The sequence below is a fragment of the Neofelis nebulosa genome, chromosome 7 (genome assembly GCF_028018385.1).
Source record: "Neofelis nebulosa isolate mNeoNeb1 chromosome 7, mNeoNeb1.pri, whole genome shotgun sequence".
NCBI lineage: Eukaryota > Metazoa > Chordata > Mammalia > Carnivora > Felidae > Neofelis > Neofelis nebulosa.
In genome coordinates, this window is record NC_080788.1 from 55859835 (window position 1) to 55875495 (window position 15661).

General features: G+C 44.1%; 1 protein-coding gene and 1 long non-coding RNA gene across 3 annotated transcripts in view; one reads left to right on the plus strand and one right to left on the minus strand.

The window, feature by feature from the left end:
- Window positions 1–1041: 1041 nt before the first annotated feature.
- On the minus strand, window positions 1042–11328 carry LOC131516603 (uncharacterized). Its single transcript, XR_009264171.1, has 2 exons — window positions 11202–11328; window positions 1042–3984 (listed from the first exon to the last, which is right to left on the minus strand). It is a non-coding gene; the product is annotated as an uncharacterized LOC131516603 (long non-coding RNA).
- A 174-nt stretch (window positions 11329–11502) lies between these two features.
- The window catches only part of FBN1 (fibrillin 1), a 240096-nt gene continuing 235937 nt past the window's right edge, over window positions 11503–15661 (plus strand). For both annotated transcript variants that reach the window (XM_058737818.1, XM_058737821.1), the window contains exon 1: window positions 11503–11666. In XM_058737818.1, coding sequence (XP_058593801.1) covers window positions 11503–11666 — 164 coding nt within the window. The remainder of the gene's footprint in view (window positions 11667–15661) is intronic.

A 15661-nucleotide genomic window follows, 5' to 3' on the forward strand; every position in this document is an offset into this window, starting at 1 on the left:
ATTTCTCATATATATTTGAGTTTTGTCCACAGTTCCTGGCTCACAACTCCCAAAACTCTTGGAATTTCCTGAGTGATAAGAGCAATGGGAGCACCTTTTGTTATATATGTTGGGCCTCTTTTCCTCAGTTCCTGAAAAGCTTCAGAGCCAAAAAGGTGAAATGGCTGTCTTGTTATTCATAACAAGTCCCTTTCCACCACCATTGGGTTTATGTTAATGAAGTGACTTTGGGAAATCACCTAAGGATGGGGGGCTGGTTGCCAGCAGAACCAACCATGAACAGAGGGGCAGAACTTTCAGTCCCAACCCCTGATTCTTGGGGAGAAGAGATGGGCTGGAAGTTGAATCAAGCACCAATGTCCAGTGAATTAGTCAATCATGCCTATGTAATGAAGCTTCCATAAAAACACAAAAACGAGAGGATTTGGAGAGCTTCCCAATCGGTGAACTTGTTGACATTTAGGGAGGGTGGTGCACTCAGAAATGGCATGGAAGCTCTTCCTCCTGTCCCAGGCATCTCTTCCATCTGGCTGTTCCCAAGTTACCTGCTTTATAATAAACCTGTGATCTGGTATGTAAAGTGTTTCTCTGAGTTGTAAGCTACTTTAGCAGATGAATTAAACCCAAGGAGGGTCATGGGAACATCTGATTTATAGCCATTCAGTCAGAAGTACCGGTGACAACCTGGACTTAGGATTGGCATCTGAAGGTGAGGGGGCAGTCTTGTATGAGTGAGTCCTTAACCTACAACCCAAGAAGGGGGTTGTTGGAACTTACAGTCTGTAGCCGGTTAGTCAGAAACACAGATAACAACATGAGTATGTGATTGGCATCTCAAGTGGAGGGCAGTCTCGTGAGACTGAGTCCTTAACGTGTAGAATCTGATGCTATCTCTGGTAGATAATGTCAGAACTGGGTTGCATTGTAGGATACCTAGCTGGTGTCCAAGAACTGCTCCTTGGTATTGTAAGGGAAGCCCCACCCACATACCTTGGAAATTGTGCACAGAATCCCTTTACATATATATGCATGCATACAAAATAATCCTATACATTTTTAATTTTTTGTATGTTTTAGAAAGTACATACAAAGTAGAATTTGCATACAGTATAAATGGTTAGTAATTATAACATTAGTATTGTAAATTTCCTTTGAGAGGATCAAATTCAGGATTTCTATACCTGGATATACTTCAGTGAGCTGGTCGCTTTAGAAATACAGATACCTAGGCCACATCTCAGACCTACTGAATCAGCATGGTATGAGTATCAGGGACAGGAATCTGAAGTTTGACAAGCTCCTTAGTTCAACTTGAAGCAACCCATCCATAGTTCTGCTCTTCATCGAAATATAACCCCCTCATTTTCTTGAAGAGGAAATTGAGGCTCCTGGAAGGCAAGTGAGTTGCCAAGGACACAGCAGATTAGTAGCATAGACCAGACCAGGACCCACGTCTGTCTTTTAATCCATGCTTGTTCTTTCCCTATTTCTGTGGTTGACTTTCAAGCTACAGGCATTGTTTTCTAGAGTTTCCCAGACTCTCCCTTCTCCCATTCTATCACTCTAGACACTTCCCAGGGGTTGGTTATCTGTGGAAAGTTATCTAGTATGATGTCATTAATATTGTTGCTAGCAGAAAATCACATAGAAATACAGCAAGTTCCTGCTGCAGCATGTTATGTTGCACAAATAGCTTGATTTCCAAATGGAACAGAAGGCAAATTTTCGGCTTACTAAGTCATACCTATTGTGATTGAAAAATATGAAAGCATTTGAGCTTTTGTAGATACAAGAAACACAAATGAAGGGTGTCTGACAAACCTATTGTCAACCTAGGTGAGTGGATGCATGGTGATCTTGGCAACGGAAGCAGAGAATTTAGGGGTAGGAACAGGTTTAGGAAGTTTGCTGATGCATCAGTTATATATTTTTGTGGAATAAATTACCTCAAAACTTAGTGGCTGCAAACACCACACATTTATTATCTCAGTTTCTGTGGCTCACTGTGAGTACTGCCTAGCTGTGTGTCTTGGGATGCATGTCTCTCACAGCTGCAATCAAGTTGTTGGCTGGGGTTGTAGTCTCTGTTGAAGACTTCCAAGGTCTTCATGGTTGTTAGTAGAAGTGGCTTCATCTGGAGCTGTTGTCCTGAGGGCTTTAGGTCTTCCCTTGCTGTCAGCGTCTCTCAGTTCCTTGCCACAGGGTCTCTCCATAGGGCAGCTCAGAACATAACAGCTGGCTTCCAGCAACATGAGCAAGCAGAAGAGCAAGAAAGGGCAAGAAAGATGGAATCCTGAGTCTTTCTGTAACTTAATATCAGAAGTGACATCTCATCAACTCTGCCACCCTGTAGCTGCTAGAAGTGAGTCACTAGGTCTAGCCCATACTCAAGGGAAGGAGATTACCCCAGGGCGTGAGTACCAAGAGGTGGAGATCTTTGGGGGTGATCTTGGAGGCTGCTGCCCAGCCTGTGGGAGGATGAGGTGGAGACACCCAGCAGGAACTTGGACTGCTAAATTTGAACCTCTAGGGAAGTATCTGGGCTGGAGATACAGATCTGGGAATTAGTAGCATTTTATGAGCAGGAGGTGAAATCATGGGAATAGATAAAGTCATCCAGGAAGAACATTTTTTTCAAGGTATCTACCATTTACTAGTATCCATGAATTACTAACTTCTTAGAGAAAATTCAAGTTGCAAGTAGGAACAAAAACATGTAGAAAAAGGTAAATGTCACCAAGGAAAGCTACTTGCCATTCCTAACTTGATTAAAACTTTGAGATTGGCCATGGAAACTTGGGTTAGGCCATGTGGCATTTCCTGGTATGATTAGAATATTGTTAAGATCCTGAGGAAAGCTCGTTGTCCATTGAACTTCCTTAAGATAGGTGACTAATTGAAACCTGGAACTCTCCTGATGAAGAGAAACAAAGCCTTGTGTGTTTGTCCTCTATCAATTTTAAACTACAGATCTGATGGATCTCAGTGTTTCCAACAAGTTTGGGTGATGAATACTGTAAATATTCATATAATATGATTAATCATGGTCATTTAAAGGCCTCCTCCCACAGGCCCATGGGGCCCCTCCCCTTCATAAGCACCCGGCCCAGGGTGTGTCACAGAAGCCTTGGAGAGCTAGAGGTGTGTCACAGTGAAGGATGGGGAAACACCTCACAGGGCTCCTTTGGCCCATGATCTTTCCTCCCTCTGTGCCTTTGCCTCATGCTCATCGGTTCTGCTGGAATGTTCTCCCAGTCTGTTTTATGCAGCCAAATCCTACCCTCCCTTAAAGGCTCTGCTCAAATCCCATCCCTTCCATTAAGTCTTCCTGACTGGACAAGCCCACCCCACCCCACCGCACCTCTCACCTCTCTGGACTTCTGTCTTGGTGTCGTTCATTTTGCAGGCTAATCCCCAGCCATTTTCTGTGCTTGCTTTTGTCTTATTCCTCAGGGGTTGGCAAACTACGGCCCATGGGGCTAATCTGATCCCACTGCCTGTTTTTATGCAGCCTGTAGGCTAAGAATGGTTATTGCATTTTTAGATTGTTGAAAAACTCAAAAGAAGAGTAGTATTTTGTTTCATGTGAATATTACATGAAATTTAAATTCAGTGTCTATAAATATTAACTTTTGTCAGTAAATTTTGTGGAAATTTACTTTCTTTTGCCTCTCTGTCCCACAGAGCCTAAAATGTTTAGTGTCTATCACTTAATGGAAAGTTTGCTGACTTCTGCTATAGGCACTTGATGTCTCCCTCCTGAGGGAGGGTGTAACTTTTCCTGGAGGACACAGTGCTGATACTTTATCGTGGCCTTTGCAGGGTCTACCGTAGTGTGGAGCCCAGAGCTGGTGTTTGGTTAATGCTGTTGGATGTAGCTGAGATAAGGCATTTTTAATTTGTGATGGATACAATGTTATGTCCTTTCTTGCTGTCCAGGCCTTTTCTCTCTTCCCCTCTGTGTTGGGCTGGTATCTGTTATGTCTGGTAGAAAAAAATGACAGGGAATACCAGGGTGGGTCACAGAACTCATGGCAAACACAAATGAAATGAAGTCTGGGAACCAGAGCTTTTGTTTTGGGTGGGGAGGAACTGTTTGCTTTGGGGGATTGAGGTAATGAAAGTTATTTCACTAACATAATTTAACAGTTGCACATGCTTTCTGCCAGAAGTACAACTCGGCAAGCCTCACCCAGGAACCCTGTCTGCAAAATGTGAAGATTAAACACCACAGTGTTGAACAAATTCTCCTCCCTGTTTGGCAGAACAAAAAACAAAAAACTACATATACACCTTGGTTAGACTGTGTGAAATGCACCATATGAACACAGACTAGAGAGGGAAGCAAAAAAAAAAAAAATTGTGTTAGTAGGTGGGATCATAGGAAGATACTTCCAAAGAATACACTTTTCTTTAAGTAGTTAAAATATTGCTACAATAAATAAAACCTCTGAAAATAATTAAAATGAAAAAAATTGTATTCCTTCTCTAGCATACACACATTTTAAGCTTTTTTTTTTTCTTTTTCACTCTCCGCCCCCCTCACAAAGCCAGAATTTTATGTTGAAGCAGTACAGCTTAGGACCCTGAGTATAAATATAGACACAAATATGTACAAATTTTCCTTAAGAGGAATATCTTTGTCATTTTAAACTGCTCTTCCTTAAACCTCACATTCTCTAAAACTGTAAAATGGGAATAACATTACTAACTTCACACTGAACACAGTGCTTGCATACTCCAGGCTTAGTAAATGGTAGTTGTCACCATAAGGGTCTCCAATGCCCTAGACCTTGTGATTCCTACAGGCAGATATGGCATCTTCTTCACAGTTGAATAGTCAGCTTCTGATAGTGGCTGGCACATTGTGCCTGACTTTCAACTGAAATTGGTTAGATGAATAAATGAGCTAAACAATAATAATAATAAAAAGAAATGGGACATACATACAGGTAGTCTGCCAACAAGCAGGCAACTTAACCCTACCTTCATTTCTTTTTCAAAGCCAAGACCCATTCATCCATATTACCTTGCAAGATGGAACAACTAAAGCACAGTCAATGGGACGTGGCAGGGCTCCATCAATAGCTGGAGAGCCTTAAGGCTTTCCTCCATACACAGAGTGATAAGGAAGAATAGGGTGAGGTTTTTAAGTGGCCATCGTATCGCCATCTTGAAAGGAAGTTAATGTATGTATCTGTTCATTTCACAAATATGCAATGAGCACCCGCTATGTACAAGGAATTGTTCCGTGGGACGGGATGTGAGGAGGAGCTAGAAACCAAAGCAGAGAGGCAGGGAGGTTGAGGGAAGAGGCAGGGCAGCTGTTATGATCTTTCCATTTCCTGGGGAGATCTTAGTGACTGCAGCATGGAGTAAACGGTGCTCTCAAATAGGATGCCGTGTAGATTCAGACCACAGTGAAGCGCAGGGAATGAAATGTCAGCTTCCCAGAAGACATGGTATTAGTATGGGTAATACCATGTGTTATGGATACCGGGAGTGGCTCCCATTTACATCAACCCCAGATCTTGACTGAGGTTTCTGTGGGAGGTGGATGAGGCAGCAGTGATGACTTGAAAAGTACCCTTGACTTATTGTCAGAGGCATGGTTCTGAGTCTAGCCCTGCCTCTAAGACTAGTTTTTGGAATGTAAGCCAGTTTCTTAACGTTTCTGAATATGAGCTTATTCATCTATTAACAATGGAGACAGAAGTATTTTCCCTCATAAGTTTGTATTAGTTACCTATTCCTGTATAATAGACCACCCTAAAAATTAAGAGGCTTAAAACTACAATGATGCATTTATTCTGTGAGTTCACTGGGAAATTCTTCTGTTGATCTACTGGGCTCACATTTGTAGCTGCATTTAGCTGGCAGCTTGGTGAGGGTGTTAACTTAGCCAAGACATAGTTTTTCATTCCCTACTCCTTTAAGGTGTGGCCATCTCAGGCCAACGTTTGCACCAACATCTCAAGGCAAAAGAGGGAGCTGCAAGGTCTCTTAAGGTTTAGCCTTGGAAGTCATACAATGTCACTCCTACCATATTTCTATTGGTTAAGGGAAGCCACAGACCAGCTCAGGTTCAAAGGGTTGGGAAATAGTCTTTACTTCTTGATGAAAGATGATAGGAAATATTTTGCAATCTACCATAAAATTGTGGTCAGGATCAAATGAGATTATGTATGAGATTAGGTATTGTTTTCTGATATAAGTAGGTATTATTTCTGCTACTATCATATATGCATTATATTTTTGTAACTTCAAAATTCTACAACACTCAGTATAACACTCAACACTCCAGAGCTAGTTTTTTTTAAAAATTTTAAAAATGTTTATTTTTAAGAGAGAGAGAGTCAGAATATGAGTGGGGAAGGGACAGAGAGAGACACACACAGAATCCGAAGCAGGCTCCAGGCTCTGAGCTGTCAGCACAGAGCCCGACGTGAGGCTCGAACTCATGAACCATGAAATCATGACCTGAGCAGAAGTCAGACGCTTAACTGACTGAGCCACCCCAGTGCCCAAAGATAGTTTTTGATGATATAACTGGTTGTATTATGAAAGATCTATGTGCCACCATCAATGGAAGGAATTAGGGCCACATGAGAGTCTTTAGTTAACTCATTTCATGAAGTAATGATTTAGTTTTCATTAAAAGACCTAGAATTTGATTTTAGAGTATTCTTATTCTCTTAGAAATGGTTTATCTCAGTTTACTCAGAACATCCTTGAAAGCTCTTGAGATTGTGCAGGGACATCTGGACAGTGTGTGTGTGTGTGTGTGTGTGTGTGTGTGTGTGTGTCTGACAAGTATCAGTGCCCCCAGTTTTTGGTAATAGTGTTTTGGTCATGGCATGCATCTTGTTAGGACAATGCATCAAGATGTTCATCATCCCCTGGCCAGGGTTGTGGGCAGGTTCCTTAAACTAGTTAGGCCAATTGGGACCTGGCCTTGAATTTGAACCCTAGGAGGGATGGCAGAAGGATCAAAATGGTTGGAATTTATTCACCCAAACAGTATTACTTTGAATAGGTTCTCCATTTGTTTCTGCTGCATCTACCCAGATCTGCATTGGTTCCCATTTTATTCCAGAGTCAGGTTCAATGAGCCATATCACAATCTGATAATACTTTAAGCAATTTCTTTTTGTTTAAATTGTCCAGAGTTAGTTTTCTTATAGACAGAGACTGCTGACACAGATATTTATTCAGTAGATATAAAGTAATGGGAGTGGTCTGGAAGCAAAAATGCCAGAAGATTCTAACTGATCAAACAAAGCCAACAAAGTAGTTATCTTTTCTAAGTTTTCAGGACAGAAAATACAATAATTATGACAATTGAAGAAAAAAAATTATAGTTCACCAAAACAATATATAAATATTCTAGTTGTCAATGCCTAACATAGTGCTTGACATACGGGTACATACTATAATTATATATTATAATTAATACATTATAAAATGAATGATTAAGTTGGGTGCAATGAAGTTTGAACAAGAGAATCATGAGCAAAAATTCCTCATGAATTTGAGGAATTTGAGCAGGTTCACTTACGATGGGTAGAATTCTTTGAAATGAGGAGGAGGAAGAAGGGAATTCTAGCCTGTTGACTTATTTTACAACCAGTGTTAGAAACTGTGATAAGTTTAATGAGAGGTGGCTCCTGAATCAGCAGGCATTGAGAAAAATCTTATTGCAAAGACATGATTTTCTGTATTTCATACTGAATTTTATTACTGGTAACATGCTGCTCTAATATATGCTGATTGCCTAGATAATGGGACTATCTCTTACCTATTTAAAAGTGCATTTCTCTTTCAATGATCAGGATTTTTTTTTCTCTTAATCTCTATGGTTAAGCCATGAGACCTAGTCCCAAAAAGGGGAGTTTGTGGGGCACAGAGCTCCCAACCAATATAAAAAGGAAGTAGAAAGTCCTTGCTCTACTGAAGGAGGAGTCCAAAAAAAAAAAAAAAATAGGAGGACAAAAAGGGCAAAGGCAAGGGCGCTTGGATGGCTCAGTAGGTTGAGTGTCCGAGTTCGGCTCAGGTCATGATCTCAGTTTGTGGGTTCAAGCCCCATGTCGGGCTCAGTGCTGACAGCTCTGCTTCAGATTCTGTGTCTCCCTCTCTCTCTGCCCCTCCTCTACTCTTCTTTCTCTTTCAAAAATAAACATCTCTCTCTCTCTCTCAATCAATAAACATTAAATTTTTTTTTTTAAAGAAGGGCAAAGGCAAGAAGCAAGCTTTAATGTAAACCTCTCCCTCAGAGGTGAAACTCTGGAAGGCATTTTGGGGTTGAGTTAGGAGTACATAATAGAAATGTTCAGAAATGTTGGAAAGGAGCCTGCAGGGCACCAGGGTTTTCTCTTTGTTTTGTGGGCAAAAGCCTTAGAAAAGCCTGTGTTCAGTTGCTGCTGTACAGCATGTCACTAAGCGGGAGATTGTAAGAGAGATTACAGTGTCTCACATGTTGCTGGAGTGCAGGGAAAGCAGGCAGAGTTTCCAGATTCTCCAGAGGGTGCAAAACAGTTCAGAGCATTGTGGGCCCTTCCTGGATCTCCAACAGCCCTGCTTCTCTGAGCCATGGTTCCTCTGCACAGATGCTTTTCCCAGTCTGAAAAACTCCCCTACCTTTCCCTACCTAGGGAGCTTTTAAAAAATGCCCACGTTAAGTCTCCATTCTCGGCTATTTAGGCAGAACCTCCTGGGGCTGGGTCATGGTGTCAGATTTATTTTAAGGTCTCAGGTCATTCTACTGTATAGCCAGGGTTGAGAGCTACTACCGTAAGTCGAGTTATATGTTTCAACTTAACCTCATTTCCTCAGGAAAGCTTTCCCTGTTCAGTCTCAACCTAGGTGAAGTACCTCTGTTATATATCCTCCAAGCAAGCATCCAGTATTTCATCCTTATTGCATTTAACAATTGGGTCATTATTTTTTCAAGCTAAGTTTCCCTGTAGACTCTGCTTTGTGAGGGAAAACGAAACAAAACAAAACAAACATTCTGCCTTGCTCACCAAGAAGCCAGGTTCAATCATGCACCAATTGGTACATAGCTGGTGCTCAGTAAATACATCTTGGATGAATGATCTCCTCTACTCAATCAAGGATGTGTGACCAAGCCTCCAACTCATTAATCTAAGAGAAGTTTTACAGGTGAGACTTTAAAGTAGACCACATACTTCTAGGACTATGACTTCAGATGGACTCATATTTTTGACAGTTTCACTGTTTTCATCTTTAAGTACACTTGCCATCACCATTATAATTCTGCGTGGTCAACATTATTATTTCCATCTTACAATCGGAAAGTAAATAACTTGCCCAGGTCCTTGTACCCTATTATCTAGGCACAAACAGTTGCGAATAAGCAAAGCCCCCTTCAACAAGGTTCCTGTTTGTGCTGAGTTCTTTTTCTTCTGGCTTGACAGCTGTGGCTGCTACACGGGGATTTTCTGGGGTCTCTAGTTCCAGCCGCCAGGGCCCACGGTGCGATTTCCTGCCTTCCGAAGCCTTTATAATGTACAGGCAACACTGGGCCTTATCTATATAAGGATGCTGTAAATACTGTATTCTCCAAAGTCACTGTGCCTTGCTCGTCCTGGAAAGGCAGCCGTGTGTGTGTGTGTGTGTGTGTGTGTGTGTGTGTGTGTGTGTGTGTTTGGGGAGGTGAGCTAGGATTGTCTAGGAGAAGCCCAATCTTAGCTATGGGCTGGGCAGGAGGACCATTCCTTTACCACCCCCATCCCAAATCTCAGCTTGCAACATTCACAGGCCTCGGAATCAGAGGACTCGCACTCAGACACTTGGAGCATCTTGGATTCATCCTGCGTGCCTTGAAGTGAGCCTCAGAAGAGCTGCCTCGAGTGGGCTCTCGACGTCCAGGGGGCATGTGCCAGCGGCGGCGAAACCTTCCACGCCCGCACACCAGCCCCTGCAGCTCCCTGTGCCGCGGCCCCGCGACGCGCCCTGCCCCAGCCTCCCGGACTCGGGTCTCCGCTGCGCGCCCGGCCAGAGAGGAGCAGTGAGGCGGCGCCGGGGAGGCGCGGGCAGTCAGGACGCGTCTCCTCTCGCGCCGGGGTCGCCGGGGCCTCCGGTGCCGCCGTCTCCAACGCGCGTTCTTGGTGCAGGTGGCACAGCTTTCCGCGCCGGCCGGGCTTCCCAGATCACGGGAGAGGCTAATCTCGGGTCTAGACCTCCCAGCGGCAGAGAGGGCTAAACCGCTACTCCACTTCTTGCCATCCCCCCAGCTCCTCACCCCAAAACGAAAAATCCCAGGCCGGGCAGAACCTGATCACCTCTGTCTCCTCCCAGCTGCGCTAATCCTGCGAGCGAGCGAGGCCCCCGCGCCGAGGCGGTGGCTGGCAAAGGGGAGTGGAAAGGGAGGATGGATGGGGCCGAGGGGTGGGGTGGCGATGAGGGGGATGTAGGAGGGGGTGTCATTTTCTTTTTCTTTCTTTTTTTTAAAAAAGTATTTCTCTCGCGAGAAACCGCTGCGCAGACGATACTTGAAGAGGTGGGGAAAGGAGGGGGCCGCGGGAGCCGCGGCAGAGACTGTGGGTGCCACAGGCGGACAGGCGGCCACAGCTGGGACAGCTGCGGGCGGAGCGGGGCAGCGGCTGCCGCGGGCAGGACCGAGGAACAGCCGCCGCCGCCTCAGGAGCCGGAGCCGCCGCTTCTCCAGTGGGTGCAGCCAGGGTCCCGACAGGGGTCGGGCGGCCACCGGGGGCTGGAGCTGCAGCCACGGAGGCTTTTGCGTTTGCGCCGCGCCGAGGGCAGGGACAGGGACTGGGTGAGGGGCTGTCCCGGAACGTCCACAGCTGGCGCCGGCCCTCCCCTGCCTGACAGCTTCCTGGCCCGGGGCTCCCGGTGCCGGGCTCCGCGTCAGATGCTCGGGGGGCGGTGGCAGCGCCCGGAGCCGGCCGGGGACGGCGCGGCGGGTTTCCAGCCCCGCGGCTTGGCGGAGAGGGCAGTCAGGGAAGTTGGGGCGTTCAAGCGCGCATCGCGCGCCTTTCGTGCCATTAAAAAAAAATAAACCCAGCGAGCCGGCTCCGGGGTTTCGAACCGCTCGGGACATGGGTGCTTTGAGGCGCGCTTTTCAGGCGGCGTCCGGGAGGCCGAGAGGCTGGCTGGAGCCGCGGCCGGCGGGGGCCTGGGCTTGTCGGCCAGCTGTGGACCAAACGGTCTTCACTTACCCAAAGTAACTGCGCCACGCTCAGGCGGCGCGCGGGCTGGGCTCGGGAATGGGGACCCCAAGGCTTCAGCATCCCGATGCCCTGAACGTCTCCCCCGCCTCGGCGATTTGTCTGTTGCAGCTGGCAGGGGCCGCCTGAAGTGGGAGCAGCGCCTGGAGAAGGCGGGAGGAGCCCGGCCCGGGGGACGGGCGGCGGGAGAGCGGGACCCCGGCGGCGCGGCGCGCTTTAGGGCGCAGCGGCGGCCGCGGATCGAGCCCGGGGCGCGGCGAGAGGCTGCGGGAGCCGGCGGCCGCGCGGCATCATGCGGCGAGGAGGGCTGCTGGAGGTCGTCCTGGGATTTACCGTGCTCTTAGCGTCCTACACGAGCCATGGGGCCGACGCCAATTTGGAGGCTGGGAACGTGAAGGAAACCAGAGCCAGCCGGGCCAAGAGAAGAGGCGGCGGAGGACACGACGCGCTTAAAGGGTAATGGAACGGGCCAGCTCCTTTGGCGTGGGTCTCCCCTCCCTCTTCTCCCGAGTATCACGATCCAGAGGGAACGGACAGGGCCGATTCTTGACACCGGAAAGATCCTTGAGAAGATCTCCTGGGGCTACCTTAGAAGTGCAGGGGGTGTCCGGCCCTCGCCCAGTTCGAGGCTAAACCGCTTTGCTGCAACGCTTTAAAGATTGCTGCCCCAGAGGAGATGTCATGGTGAAAAGGAATCTTGGGCCATTGTCGAGGCCGATTTTTGGAGGCGAGAAGGGTTTTTTGAGGAAGAAGGGGAGGAGCTGCCACTGAGAGGCGAGGAGAAGCCCATTCCTTTCCCTTCAGGCCAATTCCGGTTGTGTTCAGGGCAGAGTGCTTGCCTCGTGGGCACCTTTGCAGATGCTCTTTTGGTGAGGGGGTAAGGAGGGGAAGGGATTCTAATGACAGGCAGAGAAGACACAGTCAATGGTTGGCTCTCCACCGAGTTATGCTTATGAAAATTACGGACTGAATTTTCTGGTTGATACTGCCTTTGTGATGTCTGCACTGGAAGCAGAGCAGGGCAACTTTTTGAGAACTTGGGTTCTTTTGGGTTCTCACGGGCTCTTCATTTCATTGGGGGCAGTCATGCTTATGTGGATGGCCTTAAACGGGTGTTTTTAACCGGTGATGTATGTGTGATGTACATGGAATTGAGCATTTCCCAGGCTTCCTAAAGTCCCTATTACAGGAAATGTTTCAGCAGGAAGTATTTACACTAGGCAGGTTGATGGTATAAGGACTGTCAGTTCCCTGAATTGAAGAAGGGTGGGAATATGTTTCCCTTAAAATTGTTCAGATTGAACGAAAAATCTGTCCTTGTGAGATTGTTTAAATTCAAGCCCCCGTAGAAGTAGTAGGATAAACTGTAAATTTTATCTCCTTGGAGGAGTCTGTGAAATCACCCCAGACAGTATGCACATACAGAGGTTCTTTTGATTCTCATTGTTGCTTCTTTTTGAGTAACTCTGTAGCTTGATTATATGATCCCGAGTCATCAGGTGATGGTGTCCAATCTGATATGCGGCTGAACGTTTCCTTTATTCCTTTTTGTTATGGGATATTTTAATGAGATATATGTAATAAAATTTGTGTTTGTATGGCCTAGGTGGAGGAAGAAAAAAATGCAGTAAACTGAATGGACCAGTTTTTGAGTCTTGGTCTAGACCAGGGACAAGGTGATTGCCAGGGCCAAGCACTTCGGCTGCGGTAAAATATGCACGATTTTCTGGCCCCGGGAAATAGTTATGATTAATTTAGTTCCATCTTGGCCTTTGTGGAAAATAAATCCAGGATTCCAACAGTGCAGGAAAGGAAATTTGCTTATCATGTTAAGCCTGATTCTGATTAGACAGCAGACATGCATTGCTGTGCAAGGCCCATGGCAAGTTCAACACATGGACTAAAACTCTGATTTTCATACGTTCTCAAAAGGACCTGATTTAGTCTAGTATTTTTCCTTAAAAAAAAAAATCTCTGCTATATATATTATCATAATAGCTCAGCTCAATGGCATTGCTCCTATAGGAAGAAAGGAAGTGGGGTTTAAATTTGTGGATGAAAGTCTGCAGGGAGACATCAGGCCCAGCCAGACATTTGTCTCATCTCTGTGCTAACACCAACCAGCCTGTTTCCTTGGGAGGCACAAACCCAATGTGAAAACAGAAACTGAGCTTTACTTTGTTGCTTAACAGAATGTCCATAGATTTGCTCATACCACCACTTATTTCTCTTGGGTTTTCCTTTTTTTTTTTTTTTTTTTTTTACGATTACAGGGCAACACCTCTATGTGTTCTTCATAGTATTTGGTTACTAACATAGATGTTACTCTATTGCAAGCTATTCATAGAGCCTTCCTAAAAACGTGTTATTAATAGAACAGTGATTATGAGTGTGCCTCATTCTCATGTTATCTATAAGACTTTACATAAAGATTTGAAAAATAATTATAGTTAACATTTGCTGTGTAATATATCATATACTAATATAAAGGTTTTTATTTTTAGGCTTCTCATGTTATCTATAAGGTTTTATAGGTATATGTAGATATATAGATATAGATATATGGGGAGGTAAAAAAGTAATAATTTAAAAGGATATACAGTTAAAAGTCTTTCCTTCTTACCTCTCAGACACCATTTTTGTAAAACTATTATAGGCATATGTATGCATATTGAGATATATATTTGTATACACGTACATACATATACGTATATGTATACTGTGTATCCTATTTAATACATGCAATATACTGTACATACTGTTCTGAACCTTGCTCACTTCTATATATCTTTAGTGCCTCCATCTGTTAATTCATATGGATCTACCTTGTGCATTCTCTTGGTGCAAAGAATACCATACATGGCTGGAACAGTTCCCTAATGATGGCTCTCTGGATTATATTATTCTTTTTTTTGCTATTTCCAAATTCTCCTACATGCCTATATGTGTACATGTGTAAATTTATATGTGGTATAAGTTAATAAAAGTAGAACTTCTGGAGAAAAGGTTTTCCCGTAGATTTTAAATAAGTACCAATTCTGCTTTTAAATTTGAATAGCATTTAAAAGGTATTTTCTCTGCTTATGGCTCTTAGTCTCCCATGAATAAGTCTTTTAACCATGCCCTGCTGTATAAATCATCAGGAAAAGCATTTGTGGGTAACGTTTTTCCAGTTATTGCTTAAAATTTCTATTTTTTGCTAGTTAAAATATTGCCAGCTTCAAAACTAACCTCTTTGACTGCAGTAAAACCTGTTGACCATTTTGATGGAAATGCACAATTTCTGAAGTGAAAGTGATTTGTAACCCCAAGTCTGCCTGATGCCCAGTTGGTGGCAGCAACTTTCAGCACCTCACTAATATTTCCTCTGGTTAAAATGTGCTTTAAACTCACCACTGTGCACTCATCTCGTCTCTTCCACCAGTACCTCCTTGTCTTTCTTGGATGTGACAGGTGACTACGGAATTTGCCTTGGTCATCTTCTTGGGATATGTATCCCTTTCCTGTTCGCACCCCACCTCACAGACTGGGGATGTGCCTAACTTTTCCCCCTCAGAGACTGTAGTTCTAGCTTGTCTTCTTCTCTTCCATCCTCTTGCAGGTGTTTTGTGTGTGTGTGTGTGTGTATGTGTGTTTTCCCCTTCCCACTGGGCAACAGAAGTTGTTCCACAGTGGAAATTTAAGCATCCTCAAGTTTCTTCCCAGCTTTCGCTGTGTTTTCTTAGACGAAATTGCCAATTTCTGTTTTTACAGGAAATCCTTTTTTTATGGAATGAGTGTGGTCCCCATTCACTCTGCAAAAATCACATTTTTCTCTATTTTGAAAGGAGAATTTTGGAAGCTTCAAAAATGTTTTCAAACAATACATGTATAGTAGTTTTCCTTTGACTGGGGCACTGCTTAACATGTGTGAAGCGACTTTATGAGAAACAATAAAATCCTAGATTTATTGTTCGAATTTCAGTTCACAAGAATGTTTCTCAGCTGAATTCTTAACTTCTGTGATTAGGCCAAATGTGTGGGAGACTATTTGATTTAAAAAAACACACAGCTCTACTTGAATAGCAGTAGTTAGGAACCATTTATCCTAATAAATAAATATTTATGTTATATATAATGCATATATATTGTATATAATATATTATCATATTTATAGATTTATATTATAATATATCATATTATAATATATATTATTATGTTATGTGTTATATATAATAAATATTATTAATATTACCTTTTGCTTTAGCTCTGAAATAGGGAAATATTGCAGTTTCCTGTCAAAGGGGAAAAAAGTCTTTAGAGTGAAACCCATTTTTCCCAAATCTGATAAGACAGATTGAGAATTTCTATCCTTGTTGCCTGGTTTATAAGTGTATGACACTGGATGTATTTCACATAATTTGTCCTCTATTGCGTACTTTTTTTGTCTTTGTTTGTTTATTTTTTCCAGA